Raw genomic sequence first — 20273 nt, 5'->3', positions numbered from 1 at the left:
AGTTTTCATATTTACACATCTTTGAAAATCATTTATTTAGTGGCTGATAATTAACAAGTGAGACTCACCATAATTTACTTAAATACCTTCCTGCATAAATATTTTTAAGTTTATTTATTTATTTTGAAAGAGAGAGGAGGGAGAAGGGCAGAGAGAGAGAGGGAGAGAATCCCAAGCAGGCTCCATACTGTCAGTGCAGACCCCGACGCAGGGCTCGAACTCACGAGCTGTGAGATCATGACCTGAGCGGAAACCAAGAGTTGGACATTTAACCGACTGAGCCGCCCAGGCGCCCCTCCTGTATAAATATTCTCGTGTGTAGTAATTAGTAGCAGTATGCCATTAATGCAGGGAAAGAAGATTCATAGATATTATATTTCTTCCTAGATATTATTCATAGATATTATACCCATTGATATTATAATTTAGTCTCTAATAAATGCTATATTTCAAACAAGTGAGAAAAAGACGAACTACTCCTGGTTGGGCCAGGAGAAGAGTCTCTCCCATTAGTAAAAGAATCCAAATTAGACTGGTATTTCAAAGCAAAGAGAAATTCCTTAAAGATGTGAGTGAACACAAATTATAAATGAAAAAAAAAAAGTTTAGGGGCGCCTGGCTGGCTCAGTCAGGTAAGCGCCCAATTTCAGCTCAGATTATGATCTCATGGCTCATGAGCCTGAGCCCCGCATCGGGCTCTGAGCTGCCTGCTTGGGAGTCTCTCTCTCTCTGCTCCTCCTCCCGGCTCCCCCTACCCACACTCTTTCTCTCTCTCAAAATAAATAAACTTAAAAAAAAGTCAGCACATCAATCTTTATTCAAGCCCCGTGTTCAGCTTAGCACTTCTCTAATTTAATGCAAATAAGATCTTTGGTTCAAAAACTTCCCTTTACCAAGGAAGAAATGCCTATCTTCTGCTGGTTGGGGGAGGAGTGTCCCACGGCTGCTTGGTAGATCTGGGGCTGGAGCGGCTTCTCCCACTTTTAGCTCCAGTTCTGGAGGTGACTTGCTGCCAATTCCTGGGCCTTTGAACATTTCTTCTTGGAGTTTCCCACTGTGGGGTTAGATTCTGCACTTTCGGGTCTGCTGAATCAGTTACCCGTCTATGTCCCACTTTAGGAAATGTTAGACTATTGTTTCCTTTCCATTTATCATTTCCCTTGGAATTTATGCTTTTAGAAATGCTTTAAAAGCCATTCCAGTGTGGGTGAAGGAGGAAGCAAATCTCTCTTTGATGGGAAGTCCTCATTTTCCAATTGCTTGTCTGTTCTTCCCGCCAGAAAGGGAACTTCCTGGATCTCCATGACCTGCGTATCTGGCTCATGGTAGAGACTCCATTGTGTGTTAGGTTGTTAAGCCTCATGATATCCTTGAGAGGGAGTGTATCAGTCAGCTCAGGCTAAATTAGGCTGCAGTAATGAATGGTCCCCAAATCCAAAGCGTTAGAATAACAAAGATTTATTCTGCATTCAGCTTATACATCCATTGAGAGTTGGCTACAGCTCTGGTGCCTGTCTATTTTTTTTAAGTTTCTTTATTGAGAGAGAGAGCGAGCACAGGCAGGGGAGGGGCAGAGAGAGAAGGTGAGAGAGAATCCCAAGCAGGCTCTGTGCTGCCAGCTCAGAGCCCTGTTGGGGATCAAACCATAGAAATCTTGATTTGAGCCAAAAACAAGTGTCAGACGCTTAAGCAATTGACCCACCCAGGCACCCCTCTGGTGCGTATCTTTTTAAAAATTTTTTTAAATGTTTTTTATTTTATATTTGAGAGAGACAGACACAGAGAGCAAGCACGGAAGGAGCAGAGAGAGATGGAGACAAAATCGGAAAAAGGCTCTAGGCTCTGAGATGTGAGCATAGAGCCTGATGCAGGGCTCAAGCCCATGAACCGGGAGCCATCCAGGTGCCCCTATTTTCTCCATTTTATAAACTACAAATTTGAAGCTTAGAAAGGTTAAGTAATTTTCAGGGAGGCCTGGGTGGCTCAGTCAGTTAAGAGTCCTCTTGGTTTCAGCTCAGGTCATGATCTCATGGTTCAAGCCCCAGGTCAGGCTCTGCACTGACAGCACAGAGCCTGCTTGGGATTCTGTCTCCAGCTCTCTCTCTGCCCCTCCTCTACTCACACTGTGTCTGTCTGTCTCTCCCTCAAAGTAAATAAATAAACTTAAAAAAAAAAAAAAAAAGATTAAGTAATTTTTGTCCAAAGTCACACAGCTTGCTAGTAAGTGCCCAAAGCAGTCTGACTCCCAAACCTGCTAATCACTAGCTACAGTCTCCCTTTGCTTTTTTGACATATAATTTACATATAATAAAATGCACAGATCTTAAGTGTTCAGTTTGATGAATTTTGACAATTTTATATATCCATTGTATCTATCACCCAAAGCAAGATCTAGAACATTCCTATTATCCCAGAAAGGTCTTCTGTGCCCCCTTCTAGTCAATTCTGCTTGACTCCCAGTCATGCCCCTCGAAGGCCACCGCTTCCTAGTTTCTATCCCTGTAGACATCACACGTTCTGGAACTTCATATAAATGGAATCATACAGTATATACTCTCCTGTCTGGTTTTTCCCCCTCAGAAAAATGTATTTAAGGCTCATCCATGTAGTTTTGTATATCAGTCACTTTTTCCTTCTTATTGCTGAGTGGTATTCCATAGAATGAATATACCACACTTATTTTTTCCTATATTGATGGAGATTTGGTTGTTTCCAATTATGAATAAAATGGCTGTACACATTCTTAAAAAAAATTTTTTTTTAAATGTTTTATTTATTTCCGAGAGAGAGACAGCGTGAGCAGGGGAGGATCAGAGAGAGAGGGAGACACAGAATCTGAAACGGGCTCCAGGCTCTGAGCTAGCCATCAGCACAGAGCCCGACACAGGGCTCAAACCCATGAACTGTGAGATCATGACCTGAGCCGAAGCTGGATGCTTAACTGACTGAGCCACCCAGGAACCCCTAAAAAATTTTTTTTAAGTTTATTTATTTTTGAGATAGAGACAGAGAGAGCAGGCAGGAGAGGGGCAGAGAGGGAGAGAGAGAATCCCCCAGGCAGAGCCTCATGTGGGGCTCGAACCCATGAACCGCGAGATCATGACCTGAGCTGAAACCGAGAGTCAGATGGTTAACTGACTGAGGCCCCCAGGCACCCCTGTACATATTCTTTTATAAATCTTTGAGCAGATTTACGGTTTCGTTTCTCTGGGCTAATTACCTCCGAGTGAAATTTCTGGGTCATAGGAAGGTATAAATTTGTGAGAAACTGCCAGATCGTTCTCCTAAGCGATCGCACCCTCTTACCCTTCCTGCCAGAAGCACGTGAGGCTTCGAAGGCCCCTCGTTCTCGCCGACCCTTGCTGTTGCCAGCCTCACTTATTTTAGCCATTCTGGTGGGTGTGGAAACGTCCTGTGGTTGTACAATTCCTCTTTCCTCTGAGGCTTACTGTATAATGAGACACCCAGTGGTTCGGCCAACACAGAGAGTGGATGTTGTAGAGGAGAACAATCCGGATTCTGGGCAAGTCGGACCTTGCATTGTGGGGGGCTTCAGGAGGCCCCTGGCTCCGTGCTAACACACTGCCCACATCCCGTTCTTTGGCTCTGCGTCCGCATCTCATTCCTTAGTCATCTGACCTGATTCTGTCCACATTTAGTCTGGTTGGCTCTCAAAGTAGTTGAAGGGTCAGGGCGCCTGGGTGGCTCAGCTGGTTAAGCGTTTGACTTTGGCTCGGGTCATGATGTCACGGTTCGTGAGTTTGAGCCCTGAGTAGGGCTCTATGCTGTCAGCTCGGAGCCTGCAGCCTGCTTCAGATTCTGCGTGTCTCTCTCTGCCCCTCCCCCACTCACGCTGTCTCCCTCTCTCTCTCTCTCTCTCTCAAAAATAAATAAACATTAAAAACAAAATAGGGGCACCTTGGGTGGCTCAGCTAGTTTTGGACGTCCAACTTTGACTCAGGTCATGGTCCTGCGGCTCGTGGGTTTGAGCCCCACGTCGGGCTCTGTGCTGACAGCTCAGAGCCTGGACTTGCTTCAGATTCTGTGTCTTCCTCTCTCTCTACCTCTCCCTTGCTCACACTCTGTCTCTCTCAAAAATAAACAAACATTAAACAAAATTTGTTTTTAACATTTTTTATTTATTTCTGAGAGAGAGACAGCATGAGCAGGGGAGGGTCAGAGAGAGAGGGAAACACAGAATCTAAAACAGTCTCCAGGCTCTGAGCTAGCTGTCAGCACAGAGCCCAACGTGGGGCTCAAACCCATGAAACCTGAGATCATGACCTGAGCCGAAGTCGGATGCTTAACTGAGCCACCCAGGCGCCCTACAAATTTTTTTTTAATAACTTGAGGGGTAGACACAGTAAATTTATGCGCTGCCTCAGCTGTCAGAGCAGGATGGAAGTGTGCACCCCTCCCCTCTCACAGATGGGGTGCTTGCAATGGAAATGTCGCTATTTACATTTGCAAATCTACAGAAAGAAAAGACATATTACTCTGTGTCTTCTTTGTGCTTTGACAAGTTGCTTCACTCTGCCCAGGCCTGGAGGAGGAGGGGTAGGTGTGACAGAGAGACCTCCGATTTGCTCAAGGCTACAACCTGATGGAAAGTTTCTCCACAAGAGAATCAGCAGGTGTTTCCTCTCCATAAAAAAAACACCTAAGCTGGAGGTTTGAAAAGACACCTTCACCTTAAAAAAAAAAAGACAACCTTTCACTACTTGATACTGACACCGTGGGAACCCCTGAAGGGATTAGTTCATTGACTGAAGGTTTGAAAAGGCCCCTAATCATTTTCGTGGAATCTGTAGAGATTTTTTTTAAAGTTTATCGTATTTATTTTGAGAGAAAAGTGGAGGAGGGGCAGAGAAAGAGAGAGGGAGAGAGAATCCCAAGTAGGCTCTGCACTGTTGGCACAGAGCCCGACATGGGGCTTGAACTGTGAGATCATGACCTGAGCTGAAGTTGGACGCTTAACTGACTGAACCACCCAGAGCCCTTTTTTTTTTTTTAATTTTTAAATGTTTATTTTTGAGAGAGAGAGAGGGAATATGAGCAAAGGATGGGCAGAGGGAGACAGAGAGAGAGAGACAGAGGATCTGAAACAGGTACTGCCTTGACAGCAGTGAGGTTGATGTAGGACTCAAACTCACACACCGTGAGATCATTACCTCAGCCAAAGTCGGAGGCAGCCCACTGAGCCACCGAAGGTGCCCCTGAGCATCTGACTCTTGATCTCAGTTTAGGTCTTGAGCTCAGGGTTGTGGGTTTAAGCCCTGTGCTCCATGCTGGGCATGGAGCCTACTTAAAAAAAACAAAACCAAAAAAACCCCCCAAAAAACAAAGGGCCTGGAATGTGCCAAAAACTGTGGTGGGTGTAGGAAGATAGAGGAATAAGACCAGGCTCCGGACTGGGAGGAGGTTAGCGGGACAGAGCTGTGTAGACAGATAAATACAACGTTGTGATGAATGCAAACCCCCTATATGTGGAATCTTGGGGCACACACTCTGTTCTGGGCAGCTGTTTCTTCTACTGGGGGCAAAGGGCGGTCAAGTGAAGGGCAAGGGGCCCTGGCCTGGGCTCAGGGAAGAGCAGCAGGAGGAGGCCTCAACTGAGGACCAGCCCCAGGAGGTGCTCCTCCACACTCTCTGGGGAAGGAAGGGCAGAGGCTCCTGCTGCGGGACTCAGCCTCTTGAAGCAACCCCACAGCTTCTTCCCTCTCATTTCCAAGGCCAAGAAAGAGCAGAAACAGCACACAGACTAGACTCCCTTCCCGTGGCAATGCTCTCAAACACTTGGGGCCGCCTGGGTAGGATGGAAAGTGCCAGGCTCTGCTGTGAGCCCTCCCCACCCCCGAATTCCTGCCGGCCTCGAACCCCACGGCACACAGACCACTGAGAACTCCTAGGAAGTGACCTCCTGCATCCCACAAGTCACGTCTCTGCTGGGTTACAGTCTATCTCTGAGGACAGGTGCTGGGTCTCTGATCTAGAACCCTGCAGGGTAACACTTTAAGGGCGCTTACCATCCGACAGGCACTGTATTACCTCATTTCATCCTTAAAGCACCCCCAGAGGGTGGGCCTATCCTATTTTAAGATGAGGAACTGAGTCACACAAAGGTCAGATGCTCTGCCCACAGTCCCGTGGCATGTAGGGAAGCTGGGATTCAAATCCACGCAGACAGATCCTACTTTATGGGAAGCCGGGACACCGCTCAACGGCTTTAACCTGCAGCTAGCGACTCTTTACTTACCTCGAAACTAAAGCCAAACCCTTCTTGACGCTGGGTAAAGCCTGTTTAACAATCTGATTAGTTGCAGAAATCAACGCAGCTAATGTTCTAGGAAACACAAAAAATCACCAGCACTCACCATAGCTGAGATCATAAACAAATCCCTGTCTCCTAAATTCAAACCCACACCGTTTCCAGATTCTTGTGTGGCGGTTTGTAACATTCCGATGATACAATTGTGAGAGTGGGATCATAGTAATATGTCAGTAAACACACACGCACACACACAGACACAATCAATGGACACACACACACAGCTACACCTTCTACATGGTTATTATAAGTCAGAAGCCATCTTGGGTCAGGACACATGGGGTGGGGGTGCCTGGGGGGCTCAGTCAGTTAAGTGTCCAACTCTTGGTTTTGGCTCACGATTCATGAGTTCCAGCCCCTGCATCGGGCTCTGTGATGACACTGCGGAGTCTGCTAGGGATTCTCTCTCTCCCTCTCTCTCTGCCCCTCCCCTGCTCATGCTCTCTCCCTCTCAAGATAAATAAATAAAGTTAAAAAGGATATGGTGAGGCTGTAGCTTCCAGAGACGCCCAGAGGGCAGCCCCTTGGGCGGGTTCCTCCCCACCCCCACCACCGCCGTCACTTCCCAGGTGTTTATCAGCTCTACTAAAATAAACACCTCGGTCCCACTTAATTCCACTCTGAACTCATATGGTACCTTTTTTTAAAAGTGTATTTCTTTGTTTTGAGAGAGAGTTGGGGAGGGGCAGAGAGAAAGGGAGAGAGAGAATCCCAGGTAGGCTGTACGCTGTCAGCGCAGAGCCCAGTGTGGGGCTTGAACCCACGAACTGTGAGATCATGACCTGAGCCAAAGTTGGATGCTTAACCAACTGAACTACCCAGGCGTCCTTCCTTTTTTTATTTAATAAAAATTTTTTAATGTTTATTTATTTTTGAGAGAGAAACAGACAAAGCATGAGCAGGGGAGGGGCAGAGAGAGAGGGAGACACAGAATCTGAAGCAGGCTCCAGGCTCTGAGCTGTCAGCATGGAGCCCGATGCAGGGCTTGAACCCACGAACTGTGAGATCGTGGCCTGTGCTGAAGTGAGATGTTTAACCGCTGAGCCACACACGTGCCCATCATCTTGTACCTTTTATTTCAACATCCACACCACTCTCCGCGGAGCAAAGTTTAAGGAGGCACTTGCTCCCAGGGGCTGACCTTGTACTTACATGACCTTGAGGGTGAGCACCTCTAGAAGGCAAGTAAGTGCCTCAGAGCAGCGTCTCCTTTAATGCTGCTACCCGGGCACGTGGCCTCCCCCTAGTTCTGGCCTTTTCTAGGTTGGTGGCATCTCAGTAACTGTGTGTAGAGTGATGTAACCCCCCACTTGGGGTTCAGAATGATCCAGAGCACAGACTCTGGGGTCTGGGCTTGCTCTGCTCCGGACAGGCTACGTGATGCTGGGCTAGTTCTATGAGCAACCTGGGCCTCCTGGTTTTCCAGCAGTAATTGAGGATAATTCCTGCCTCCCTTTTAGGGTTGGAATAAGGATTAGCTAAGGCTGTGTAAGTAGTTGCTGACATCAGGGCTTGGCACAGAGTGTGTGTACACAGTATGGATGGGGCGCCCAGCCACTAAGATAGGGTTCATTGTCATAGCGGATGGTGACTGTGCAGTATGCATCCTGATTCACATCGAGGGTCAAGACATGTGATACAGAAAGAAAGGAACCTCCTAACACTTTCATTAAAAACAACTTAGCCCAGGGGCGCCTTGGGTGGCTCAGTCGTTAAGCGTCCAACTTTGGTTCAGGTCATCATTAGGCTCTGTGCTGACAGCTCAGAGCCTGGAGCCTGCTCCAGATTCTGGGTCTCCCTCTCTCTCTGCCCCTCCCCCTCTCGTGCATGCACTCTCTCTCTCTCTCAAAACAACTTAGGTTGAGGCCACCTGGGAGGCTCAGTCGGTTAAGCGTCAGACTCTTGGTTTCAGCTCAGGTTATAATCTCACGGTTTGTGAGTTCGAGCTCCACATTGGACTTGGCTCTGACAGTGTAGAGCCTGGTTGGGACTCTGTCTCTCTCTGGCCCTCCCACATCCTCTCTCTCAAAATAAATAAACTTAAAAAAAACCAAACAAACGACTTGGCCTGAACGCAAGTCCGCATTTGCTTCTCAGTGTGGACGTTCACCAGTGAGCTTGTCTTACTGGCCAGCAGCACACGTCCTGAAACTCTTACAGGGTCCAGAGTTCAAGTGTTCCGGAAGCCACAGGCGAGAAACAGAAAGGGAACCTCGCGCCAAGCGCACTCCCCAGGAGGGAAAGAAAGAACTGGAGGCGGAGGGGAAAGGAAAGCGGGGCTCACTTACTGCTCTCATTTTGTGGATGTTGGACCAAAACTTGAAATTGTAGCCGGAGGATCCCTGGGTTTTGGGCATCTTGGTCACAGCCCTGGAGAGAGAGGTTGAAGTTCCCAGCCATGTTCCCGGGCTGCTTGTCGCCCAGCTTGAACACCTCGGGGTTGGTGGTGGAGCCCGGGATATAGTATTCCACCCGCTCCTCCTTCTTCTCGCAGTTGGAGACGTTGAAGTGAAGGAAGGAGACGCTGGCCCGCAGGTGCGGGGGGACCACAAACTGCCACGTCATGAGCTCGTCCTCAGGGAAGCCGTCGGGGTAGTTGGCAGACATCAGGGTGGCAGAACCTTCGCCTTCGAACACGGATTCGATGATGCACAGTCCTGTTGGGGGCGGGGCCCAAACGAGAAAGAGGGGGAGGTGATGAGACCTTGTGCAGGTTGTCCGTGGCTGGTGGGCAGCGGGGTCAGGAAGAGCTCAGCTCTGGAGCTCTGGGTCTGGTCTTACCCTCGCTAAGGACACATCGGTGGTGGGTGAGCGGGGGGGGGGGGGCGGGGGGTTAATGACCGACCCAGCAGGGGGGACACAAGCACCCTAACTTGGGGCGCCTGCCAGTTTCCTCGCAGCACGGCTGATTTCAAGCCACCAATGTGACATGAACGGGGAGTTGGGGGCAGACGCGCAGTCGCTCGTCACCATATGGTGTCCGCACCGTAGAGGGACAGTCAGCGTAAATAACCTCAGGAGCACAGAGAATGGTAAAATGCGGTGAAATAATTAGGAAGTGATGAGTTTTGAGCGCGCGTTACCTTTGTTTCTAGAGTAACTGTAAGTTTACAGAGTTTTATTTTTATTAGCAGCTCAGTTTAAGCCTCAGTTCACAAAATTCCTGAGCATTTAACACCCGGCTCTGGCCAACCACTGACACAATCACAGAACACGTGAAAGGGCTAGAAGGCAGGACAAAGAAATCAGAAACGGGGTGAGGAGAGGTCTGTGGGGCCAATCCCACTGCGTGTTTTGAAAACAAACCTCACAGGCAACAAAGGACCAAGAGAAGAGAGTGGCATCCTGGTTTGTTTAGTAGGGAAGGGTGACGGGGAGCCTGGGGCGCTCAGTCAGTTAAGCATCCGACTTCGGCCCAGGTCATGATCTCACGGTTCGTGAGTTCGAGCCCCGTGTCGGGCTCTGCACTGAAGCCCAGAGCCTGGAGCTGCTTTGGATTCTGTGTCTCCCTGTCTCTCTCTCTGCCCCTCCCCTGCTCACTCTCGGTCACTCTCTGTCTTTCAAAAATGAGTAAATGTTAAAAAAAAGAAAAAGTAGAGAAGGGTGATCACACCAGGAGAGCCACTCCACTTGCAGAAGAGAGGGGTCTTCCTTCAAGATATTCATACCAACACTGCCCACCACCTGACGGTCCAGAGCAACGGGGATTTTGTGCGTGTTTCAGCCTCACTGGGGACGGAGAGGGTGTGCTCACGTTTTATAGAAGACCGGTTTGCGATGCTGAAGCCAGAGACGTTTCTCTTGTGGAACCACGGCAAGTGCAAGGCCATTTTCACCCCTTCTTGCATTTTGATGCGGGACACAGTGCCGTTGCTGCAGAAGGTTCCGATCCTGACCACGGCGGCGTCGATGCGGCCGCTGATGTTGTAAGTGACTCCATCCGGGCAGCTCATGCCCGGCCCCACCTGCCTCAGGCGAGGAGCCGAGAACTGCAGCTCGAGGCCGATGCTCTTGTGGGCTTTGACATCCCAGACGAAAGTTCTGTTGAGGGTGGGCAGCACCGAGGTTGAGGGCTGAAGCGGGACCTCCCCGAAGGGACACGGGCCTGAAATGCAGTCTGAAACACAGTCACAAGAGCAAGCTGGTCACAAACGCTACAGGCCACTCACTGCTCCTCTCCACTCCTGTGGCAGACGTGGGGCCGCCAGGCAGGGGCACCCTCTCCTGGCTGCGTGTTGGCGGCCAATAGCTCACTCTTCTCTGGGGAACCGCCTCGGCTGGGGGAGCCCCCTTGGGCCAAAAAGCCTGAGAGGTCATCCTGCACCTACCCGCCCCTTCTTCCACCTCCTTCTGCCCCCTTCCCAATGTCCCAGGATGCCTAGCAGCCCAAGGCAGAAGTGAGTAAGCCAGACCTCCCTGCTTCGTGTCACACAGTCTGGGGTTGGCGCTCCGATGCCAGCATCAGCCTGTGGTTACACCATCTAAAACCACACCTTTGCTTACTTCTTCCTTTGGCTCTACCCCGCTTTTCTCACTGCTTCATAAGTTTCTTCCAAGCACACTCTCTCGACAAATGACTTAAAAAATCCCCGTGTCGGGGCACCTGGGTGGCTCAGTCGGTTAAGCCTCCGACTTCAGCTCAGGTCATGATCTCCCGGTTCAGAAGTTTGAGGCTGGCATCGGGCTCTCTGCTGTTAGCACGGAACATGCTTTGGATCCTCTGTCCTCCTCCCCGTCTCTACCCCTCCCTTACTCGTTCTCCCTCTTTCTCAAAAATAAACATTAAAAATATTTAAAAATATTTTTTTTAGGTTTTATTTTTTGAGAGACAGAGAGACAGAGCACGAGCAGGGGAGGGGCAGAGAGAGAGGGAGACACAGAATATAAAGCAGGCTCCAGGCTCTGAGCTTTCAGCACAGAGCCTGACATGGGGCTCGAACTCAGGACCCATGAGATCATGACCTGAGCTGGAGTCGGAGGCTTAACCAACTGAGTCACCCAGGTGCCTCTAAACATTAAAAATATTAACAACAAAAAATCCTCGTGTCAGGCTCTGCTTCCAAACCAAATGCAAGTCACCTCCTCGCTACAGTGTTTTCTAGATTTAGTCACTGTGGTTCAGTCGGTGGGCCTCAACTCCAGCCTTCCTGGAGGCCAGATGGAGGCCCTTTGCAATAGAGCCTGTGCTATGGGATATCTATCCCACTTCCCCCGGTCTGAGAAAGTCACGGTTTCACAATTTTTAAGGCACACTGCCAAGCTCCACCTTTCAAAACTGCTTTTCCCGTCGACATACCAAGTACGCTCTGAACGCCCAACCCCCTTAACGGCTGGAACCCGGAGGCACAGTTATGGACCTGCCTGGCGGCTGTAATGTTGGGGTTTTATTACCACTGCAGTTGACATTTTTTTTTTTAAAGGCCAGCAGCTGATGACATCCTTTGATGCACTTTTGTTTCCTAAGTCTTTTAAATCAAAGCAAGAAACCCTGCTCTGGAGGAGGGAGTAAGCATGTGGAGGAAGTGACAGAGAGCAGACACAGAACAGCGAGGCTGTCATCGACCCCGGCAGGGAATCAAGTGGACCGGTGTCCTGGCTCCCGGCCACTCTAAGGGGACTCTTTGAATCCTTACTGCTCCCTCCAGTGGGGTCTGAAAGTGCCGGCAACGCAAAGCAGGATTACGGGAGACTTTCAGAGCTGTCTAAGGAGCTCCGAGGTCATTGGCGCCCGAACGGTCATTGTTGCAAAGCAGTCCTGGAGTCTTGGTGACAGGTGTGTCTGCAATGCACGACACCCCAAGAGGAAAGAGGTGTCTGGTTCACCTGAGTTCTTGCCAGCAAGGTAGGCGCGCTGCCTAACCTACGAAACAGGGTTATATAATAGGGTGAGGAAGTTGGCCAGCATAGCTTTTGTGTGTGGGTAAAGAGTACCTATTCTTAGGAGCTCATGGAAACTTCATGCCATGTAGTCATTTCTTTCCGGGCTTGGCAGCCACGCATCCAGTGTGCCCAGGGCCACATGGATTGGCTTCCCCTGGGCTCCTGTGGGATCCTGTCACCCTAGTTAGACAGCGGTCTTCGTTTTTATGCTCTGGTACATTGGATGTTAGGGTTGTAAGAGCTTTATTCCACGAATTGTGAAATGACACCTATTTCTGTGCTCTAGAATAGGGAGGGGGTCAGCAAATCACAGCTTGTGGGGCTGGTCCCACCCAATACCTGCTACCGAGAAGAAACACGTGGGATGTCACTGCCCTTAGTTTACCTATTATAAGTGGCTGATTTTGTGCTGTTACAGGGCAGAGATGCTCTGAGATATCTACCCTCCAGGCTTTTACAGAAAAGGCTTGCCAACTTTCTTCTAGAATTTTTTTGGGATCATGACCTGAGCCGAAATCAAGAGTCGGGCACTCAACCGACTAAGCCCCTAGAATGGTTTAAATATTATAGAAGTTATCTTCTCCCTGACATATTATAGGATCCTTTGTGAAACCATCTCTAATAACCCAAACCCCGCTTTCCTCCATCTTGCATATTTTTTCCAGTCTCCTTGGTTATTTACCAGTTTGGGTTTCTTACCTTTCTATGAGTCAATCTGGCTCACTGAATTTTCCCTGAAAATCATTCCTTTTATTCAGATTTTCACATTTATTAGCATAATGGTGTACACAGTCTATTTTAGAAATCGCCTCTGTAAATGTCATGAAAGCAACGTTTAGCCTTTCAAAGCTGTATGTTTGTATTTTCTCTTTCTTTATTCCAGGAGACTAGTCAGAGATCTATTTAATTAGTCTTTACAGAGAACCACACTTTAGCTTTAGTTACCAGATGGAGTTTCAAAGCTGCAGGTAAGCACTTTAATTTCTTTTGTTTTTCTGAATGTCTTCTTCCTAAGGTTTATCTCTTTTCTTGCTTATCTATTGCCTGATTCATTTATTTTCAATGGAAAGCAAAGAAATTTCTAAAATATTTTAATGTTTATTTATTTAATTTTTTTATTAAAAAATTTTTTTAATGTTTTATTTATTTCTGAGAGAGAGAGACAGAGATAGAGACAGTGGGAGCAGGGGAGGGTCAGAGAGAGAGGGAGACACAGAATCTGAAGCAGGCTCCAGGCTCTGAGCTAGCTGTCAGCACAAAACTCGACGTGGGGCTTGAACCCATGAACCTGAGATCATGACCTGAGCTGAAGTCGGACGCTTAACTGACTGAGCCACCCAGGCGCCCCACTGTTTGTTTATTTATTTTTGAGAGAGAGAGAGAGAGAGAGAGACAAAGCATGAGCATGGGAGGGGCAGAGAGAGAGGGAGACACAGAATGTGAAGCAGGCCCCAGGCTCTGAGCTGTCAGCACAGAGCCCGACGTGGGGCTCAAACCTACAAACTGTGAGATCATGACCTGAGCCGAAGTCAGACGCTCAACTGACTGAGCCACCCAGGTGCCCCAGCAAAGACATTTTTTGAGTATGGCTTTGATTGGATCCCAAATAGTGTTCTCCTTGTTACTACATTTATGTGCCTCGTTGGCATGCCCACCTTAAAATGATTAGGAAATTACACATGTAATTCTTTCTGCCTGGTTATTATATCTCATGTGAATCTCTTCATCCCAAGTTCAAGTTGTGAGTAATAGCAATAGCAATAATACCAAAGAGTCAGAGTTTGTTGAATCCTTGTGTCAGACATCTTCAGTGATTAGTTTATTTCACCCTCATGAGAACCCTATTGGTTGGTGCAATGCCTACGAAGCCATGTGATGAGCTCAGGTGACCAAGAGCCTGAAGCTTGAAGCCAGACCTAGATCCCTAAGCCTCAAAGCTTCTGTTTTCCTCAGCGTGCTTAGTGGACCCACCTCTCCACCCGTATCTGCTCAACCCGCCACTCCTTTTCTTTTTTAAAAAAATTTTATTTTAAAGTAATCTCGGGGTGCCTGGGTGGTTTAGTCGGTTAAGCGTCCGACTTTCACTTAGGTCATGATCTCGCAGTTTGTGGGTTCGAGCCCTACGTCGAGCTCTGTGCTGACTGCCAGCTCAGAGCCTGGAGCCTGTTTCAGTCTGTGACTCCCTCTCTCTCTGACCCTCCCCTGCTCATGCTGTCTCTCTCTCTCTCTCTCCTAGAAATAAATAAAAAACATTTAAAAAAAATAAAGTAATCTCTACATCCAACATGAGACTCAAACCTACAACCCCGAGATCAAGAGTCACATGCTCCACTGACTCAGCCAGCCAGGAGCCCCTCCAATTTCTTTGTCTTCCGACGCCTTTCCTTTTTGCTCCTCATCGGCAAAATTTTAGCTTAAAACGAAATTAGTTTAAATTTGAATTAAATTAGCTTTAAAGTTTCAGTTTAAAAACGTTAAACTTTATGGGGTGCCTGGGTGGCTCAGTCGAGCGTCCGACTTTGGCTCAGGTCATGATCTCACGGTTTGTGGGTTCAAGCCCTTTGTTGGGGCTCTGTGCTGACAGCTAGCTCAGAGCCTGGAGCCTGTTTAGGAGTCTGTGTCTCCCTCTCTCTCTTACCCTTCCCTGCTCACGCTATGTCTCTCTCTCTCTCTCAGAAATAAATAAAACATAAAAAAAACCAAAAACCATTAAACTTTAGTTGAAAAGCACTTTGGCACATCAGCTGGAGTATCCCAGACCTGAAGATCTGAAGCTTTATCAAGAAACAGTGTGGTGGGGGCCCCTGGGTGGCTTAGTTGGTTGAGCGTCTGACTTTCGCTCAGGTCATGATCTCGCGGTTCGTGGGTTCAGGCCCCGCGTCGGGCTCTGTGCTGACTGCCAGCTCAGGGCCTGGAGCCTGTTTCAGTCTGTGACTCCCTCTCTCTCTGACCCTCCCCTGCTCACGCTGTCTCTCTCTCTGTCTCTCTCCTAGAAATAAATAAAACATTAAAAAAAATTAAAAAAAAAAAAAAAAAGAAACAGTGTGGTGGACACCTGGGGGGCTCAGTCGGTTCAGCGTCTGACTCTCGATTTTGTCTCAGGTCACAATCTCACAGTTCATGAGACTGAGCCCCGCATTGGCCTCTGCGCGGACGGTGCGGAGCCTGCTTGGGATTCTCTCTCTCCCTCTCTGTCTCTCTGCCTCTCCCTCTCTTGTGCACTCACTGTCTCTGTGAGTTTCTCAAAGGGCTGTTTTGGAGATTCAAGAACTTAACCTGCGTAAAGCACTTAGAACCGTCTGTTGCCACATAACAGCTAAACAGTGTGGACTTTCAGAATCTTACCTCTCTAGCATTAGAGACCGGTTCAGCACCGGAAAGCAGAGGCAGGGAGGCCAAACAGTTAATGAGTGTGTACTTACCAATATTCTTCTGGATCTCAATGACAAAGTGCTTCTCTGGGTCCTGGCAGTTAAAGGAAAAGACCACCTTTTCTCCAGATCTGATGGTCAACGTGGTTAAATGTCTTTTACTACTGATGATGTAACAGGGCTTCACCGGCAGAGCTGGGGTCCCAGGCGTTATGAGAACCATAAGGCCACTTCCAGGTGGCAGAGCAATCTCGGAAGCTTCTGGAAGAAGGAAGAAAAACGGGAGTGAGCAGGATGCTTTAGATCTCCAGATGTGCTGCCTTTCCCGCTGCTGTTCCGGGGAGGACACCCTCTCTGACACCTTTGCTCCCTCCCTCCTGGTCTCAGAAGGAGAGTGGTGTAAAATGACAGTGCTGTCCTTACCGATGGGAAAGAGCCAGGCTATGACCGATGGGGTTCTGACAAGTATCTGTTTGCTTTATTTAAAAAAATGTTTTTAAAGTTTATTTCTGAGAGACAGAGCATGAGCAGAGGGTCAGAGAGCGAGGAAGACACAGAATCCGAAGCAGGCTCCAGGCTCTGAGCTGTCAGCACAGAGCCCAACGTGGGACCCAAACCATGAGATCATGACCTGAGCTGAAGCCGGATGTTTAACTGACGGAGCCACTCAGGTGTCCCTCTTGTTTCCTTGATTAATTTTTCTAAAAGTTAGAAACACTATGCCACATCCTAGATGCCTTGAGCAATAAGTGTTCAGATACCCTGTCTGTGCAGGTATCTGAGAAACTGCCACACCTCTTCTCAATGTGACTGTAGACGAAAGTCCACGTACAGAAACCATCTATTTACAGCGACATATTTGTTTGCAAAGAGCCGCTGTCTCCTGCCCTGAGCACTTCGCCCACCGGGGATACGCATACCTACAGTAGTGGAGGCTAGGAAAACGTATGCACATTAGATATAAACACATTGTGTCAACGAACTTTGAAAGTTAGAGCTAAATGATGCTAATACTGCAGACTGGGGTTCCGCAAAATGATCTGAATGGACAATATCAAGCCAGTGGGATGGGGGTTGATCATTAAACAGAGGTGTATGCAATTGGTCAGGACGGGGCCCTGATTCATGAACGAGAGCCATCTCGGCCCCTTCCCCAACTTGGGTCCTGATTTTGGATCTCTGGGTAGCTGACGGCCGGGGGCAGCGGATGAGGGGGCAGTCACGTGTAGGTGAGTCCCATGGAGGGAACCCAGGGGCTCACAGAGACATGCAGGGCTACATGGGTGTTCTGTCCCACCATGTTCTGGCACAAAGGTGTGCTCAGTACCTGTTCATGCACCTGCTCATGGAAGGTGCCCAGTAAGTGTCCAGCCAATGAGTCAAAAGCAATCTAACCAGCTATGCTTTCTCCAACCTTTTTATAAATTTATTTTTAAAATATTTATTTTTTTAATTTTTAAAATTTATTTCTGAGAGAGAGAGAGACAGCATGAGTAGGGGAGGGTCAGAGAGAGAGGGAGACACAGAATCTGAAACAGGCTCCAGGCTCTGAGCTAGCCGTCAGCACAGAGCCCGACGCAGGGCTCGAACCCATGAACCGTGAGATCATGACCTGAGCTGAAGTTGGACGCTTAACCGACTGAGCCACCCAGGTGCCCCATAAATTTATTTATTTATTTATTTAAAATGTTTTTTTATTTATTTCTAGGAGAGAGAGAGAGAGAGACACAGCGTGAGCAGGGGAGGGTCAGAGAGAGAGGGAGTCACAGACTGAAACAGGCTTCAGGCTCTGAGCTAGCAGTCAGCACAGAGCCCGACGCGGGGCTCGAACCCACGAACCGTGAGATCATGACCTAAGCGAAAGTTGGACGGTTAACCGACTAAGCCACCCAGGCGCCCCTCCATAAATTTATTTTTAAAAACAAATTTCTTGGTGTGCTTGGGTAAGCATCTGGTTAAGCTCAGGTCATTAATCTCTCCGTCTGTGGGTTTGAGCCCTGCATTGGGCTCTGGGCTGACAGCTCAGAGCCTGGAGCCTGCTGCTGATTCTGTGTCTCCCTCTCTCTCTGCCCCACCCCTGCTCACGCTCTGTCTCTTTCTGTCTCTCAAAATTGAATTAATGTTAAAAAAAGTTAAAAGCAAATTTATTGAGGGGCGCCTGGGTGGCTCAGTTGGCTAAACGTCCAATTCTTGATTTCAGTTCATGTCATGATCTCACAGTTTGTGGGCTTGAGCCCCACCTAGGCCTCGACATTGAACATGGAGTCTGCTTGGGATTCTCTCCCCCGACCCTGTCCCTCCCCTGCTCACTTGAGCATGTGCCATATCTACCTCTTGTGCGCATGTGCTTTCTCTCTCCCTCTCTCTCTCAAAATAAAAAATAAAGTCAACTTTACTGAGCTATAATTTGCATACATTTTTTAATGACCCAGTCATTTTAAGAGTTTTAACAAATGTATACACACATAACCACTATCACAATCAAAATATATAAATTTTTCATCACCCCTAAGTGTTCCTTTAATGTCATTTTGCAGTCAGCCTGGGCTTCTGGTCCCAGAAAACTATCCATTGGTTTTGCCCCATCCAGACCTTCATATAAACAGAATCCTACAGTATATTCTCTTTTGTACCTGGTTTCTCTGCTTAGCATATTTGTGAGATTAATCCACTTTTCCTGCAGGGATTAGTACTTTTTTTTTTTTTTATTCGTAAGTAGTGTGCTATTATCTGTATAGACCACAGTGCATTTATTTCCATGCACCTGCTGGGTGACATTTGAGTTCCTTCCAGTTTTTTGACTGGCCACGTGCTTTAATTTTATCAAAACTGCTAGCTTGCATGAGAGCTACATGCATTCTTCTTCCCACGGGAAGGTATGAGCATACTTGTATTCCCCATGCCAGCAGCTATGTGTGATAAAGTGCCGGGACTTCCGTCCACCTCTTCTTCTTCTTCTTTTTTAAAATGTTTATTTATTTATTTTTGAGAGAGAGAGAGAGAGCACAAGCAGGGGAGGGTCAGAGAGAGGGAGGGAGACACAGAATCTGAAACAGGCTCCAGGCTCTGAGCTAGCTGTCAGCACAGAGCCCAACGCGGGGCTCGAACCCATGAACTGTGAGATCATGACCTGAGCCGAAGTCGGACGCTTAACCAACTGAGCCACCCAGGCGCCCCCCGTCCACCTCTTATTGAACCTCTCTCCCCCTTGTTTGCTCTGCTCTGGCCTGGGCCAGCCAGCCGCTCTTTATATAGTGTGGTAATGGAGCCCTCTGCCTGTGAGGGAAGAACTTTACCCTTTTTGGGCCTCTGTTCCCCCATTTATAAAAGGAGGGGGCTGGGCCAGAAAAAACCTCCCATTTCCTGCCAGCTCCCAGTCTGTGATCAGTACCTGAGTCAGAAGTGACTTTGCGACTGTTGGCATCGCCTGTTCGCATCCCCAGCTACTGCCCAGCCGTGACGTGAGCCTCAGGGCGCCAGGACAGCACCTCGACTGCCTTCCCGACTTTGCCTTCAAGACGGCTTCGGTTTGCATTTTGGGGGCAAAATGTCTTCATCTCTCCAACTCCAGCTTGTGCCCCTCTCTGTTTTGGTCACCGTGCTCAGCGACCACCTTGGCCTTCTTTCTTGACCACGTGAACCTCTTTCCCATCCCCGGGGCCTTTGTATGCGCTAGTCTTGATTTCTAAAAGGCTCTTTCTCTAGCAAAACCTAGGTCCTTTTGGTCATTCCAGTCTCAGCTCAAAGGTTATCTCCTCAGAGTGACCTTCCCTGACCAGCCTCCTCAGTGCCCCCCCCAACCTCTCCCCCTGCTCCCCAGTCTTCCTGCTTCATGTCCCTCCCTGCTCTGGTCTTTGAGAGCACCCTGTTCCTTGATCATTTGTTTTCGCCTCCTGTGATCAGAACGGGAGCACCTTCCTACTGGAAGGCAGCAGGAATTTGCCTGTCATTCTCCGTGGTGGCCTCAGGATCTTGCTGTCCCATGGGGGCCGAAGTTACAAGCCCCCCAACAGCTCCGTGGAAAACTGTAATCTCCTTATTCTTGCCTTTGCTGCATTTGGCAGCATCTCACAGACAGACAGACAGACAGACCACCACTCCTGTATTTCTGTTTGGGCTAATAAATCTTGGTGGGAACCAGGGGCTCCAAGCTTTTTAATTAACAGCCTCAGAGAGAGAAAACATTCTCCCTGGCAGAACTTCATTTACTCCAATGCTTCATCTTCAAGCAGTGTCACCATTTAAAATCTTCAGGGACGGACCTGAAGGCTTGGGGGCTCTTTAGGACATCAGGTCAAAATGAATCCAGGGGCACCTGGGTGGCTCAGTCGGTTAAGCGTCTGCCTTCGGCTCAGGTCGTGATCTCGCGGTTTGTGAGTTCTTGAGCCTCACACAGGGCTCTCTGCTGTCAGCACAGAGCCGGCTTCAGATCCTCTGTCTCCCTCTCTCTCTACCCCTCCTCTGCTTGTGCACACCCCTCTCCCGCCCATCGCAAAATAAATAAATAAATAAATAAATAAATAAATAAATAAAAACTTAAAATGAATCCAGATCCGTGTTCGGAAACCCAGTTGCCAGACTCCCATCGGAGCGGTATATGTCAACCTTGCGTTCCTTTTCGGCAATCGTAAAAATGTCTCCCCAAGTTATTTGTAAAAAAAAAAAACTCTTGGAACACCCAGTCTCGGGAGGCA

The 20273-nt window shown here is 48.4% G+C and overlaps 1 protein-coding gene across 1 annotated transcript in view; it reads right to left on the bottom strand.

Annotated features, from left to right (window-relative positions):
- CDCP1 (CUB domain containing protein 1) overlaps positions 1-20273 on the bottom strand; it is a 57952-nt gene that overhangs the window by 12093 nt on the left and 25586 nt on the right. The window contains exons 2-4 of the mRNA XM_039228368.1: positions 15631-15840; positions 10083-10445; positions 8617-8985 (exon numbers count right to left, since the gene is read on the bottom strand). Coding sequence (XP_039084299.1) covers positions 8617-8985; positions 10083-10445; positions 15631-15840 — 942 coding nt within the window. The remainder of the gene's footprint in view (positions 1-8616; positions 8986-10082; positions 10446-15630; positions 15841-20273) is intronic.

This window comes from Hyaena hyaena, unplaced genomic scaffold, assembly GCF_003009895.1.
Source record: "Hyaena hyaena isolate Hyena2069 unplaced genomic scaffold, ASM300989v1 scaffold_30, whole genome shotgun sequence".
NCBI classification, from domain to species: domain Eukaryota; kingdom Metazoa; phylum Chordata; class Mammalia; order Carnivora; family Hyaenidae; genus Hyaena; species Hyaena hyaena.
This window is presented reverse-complemented; position numbering and strand designations above follow the sequence as displayed.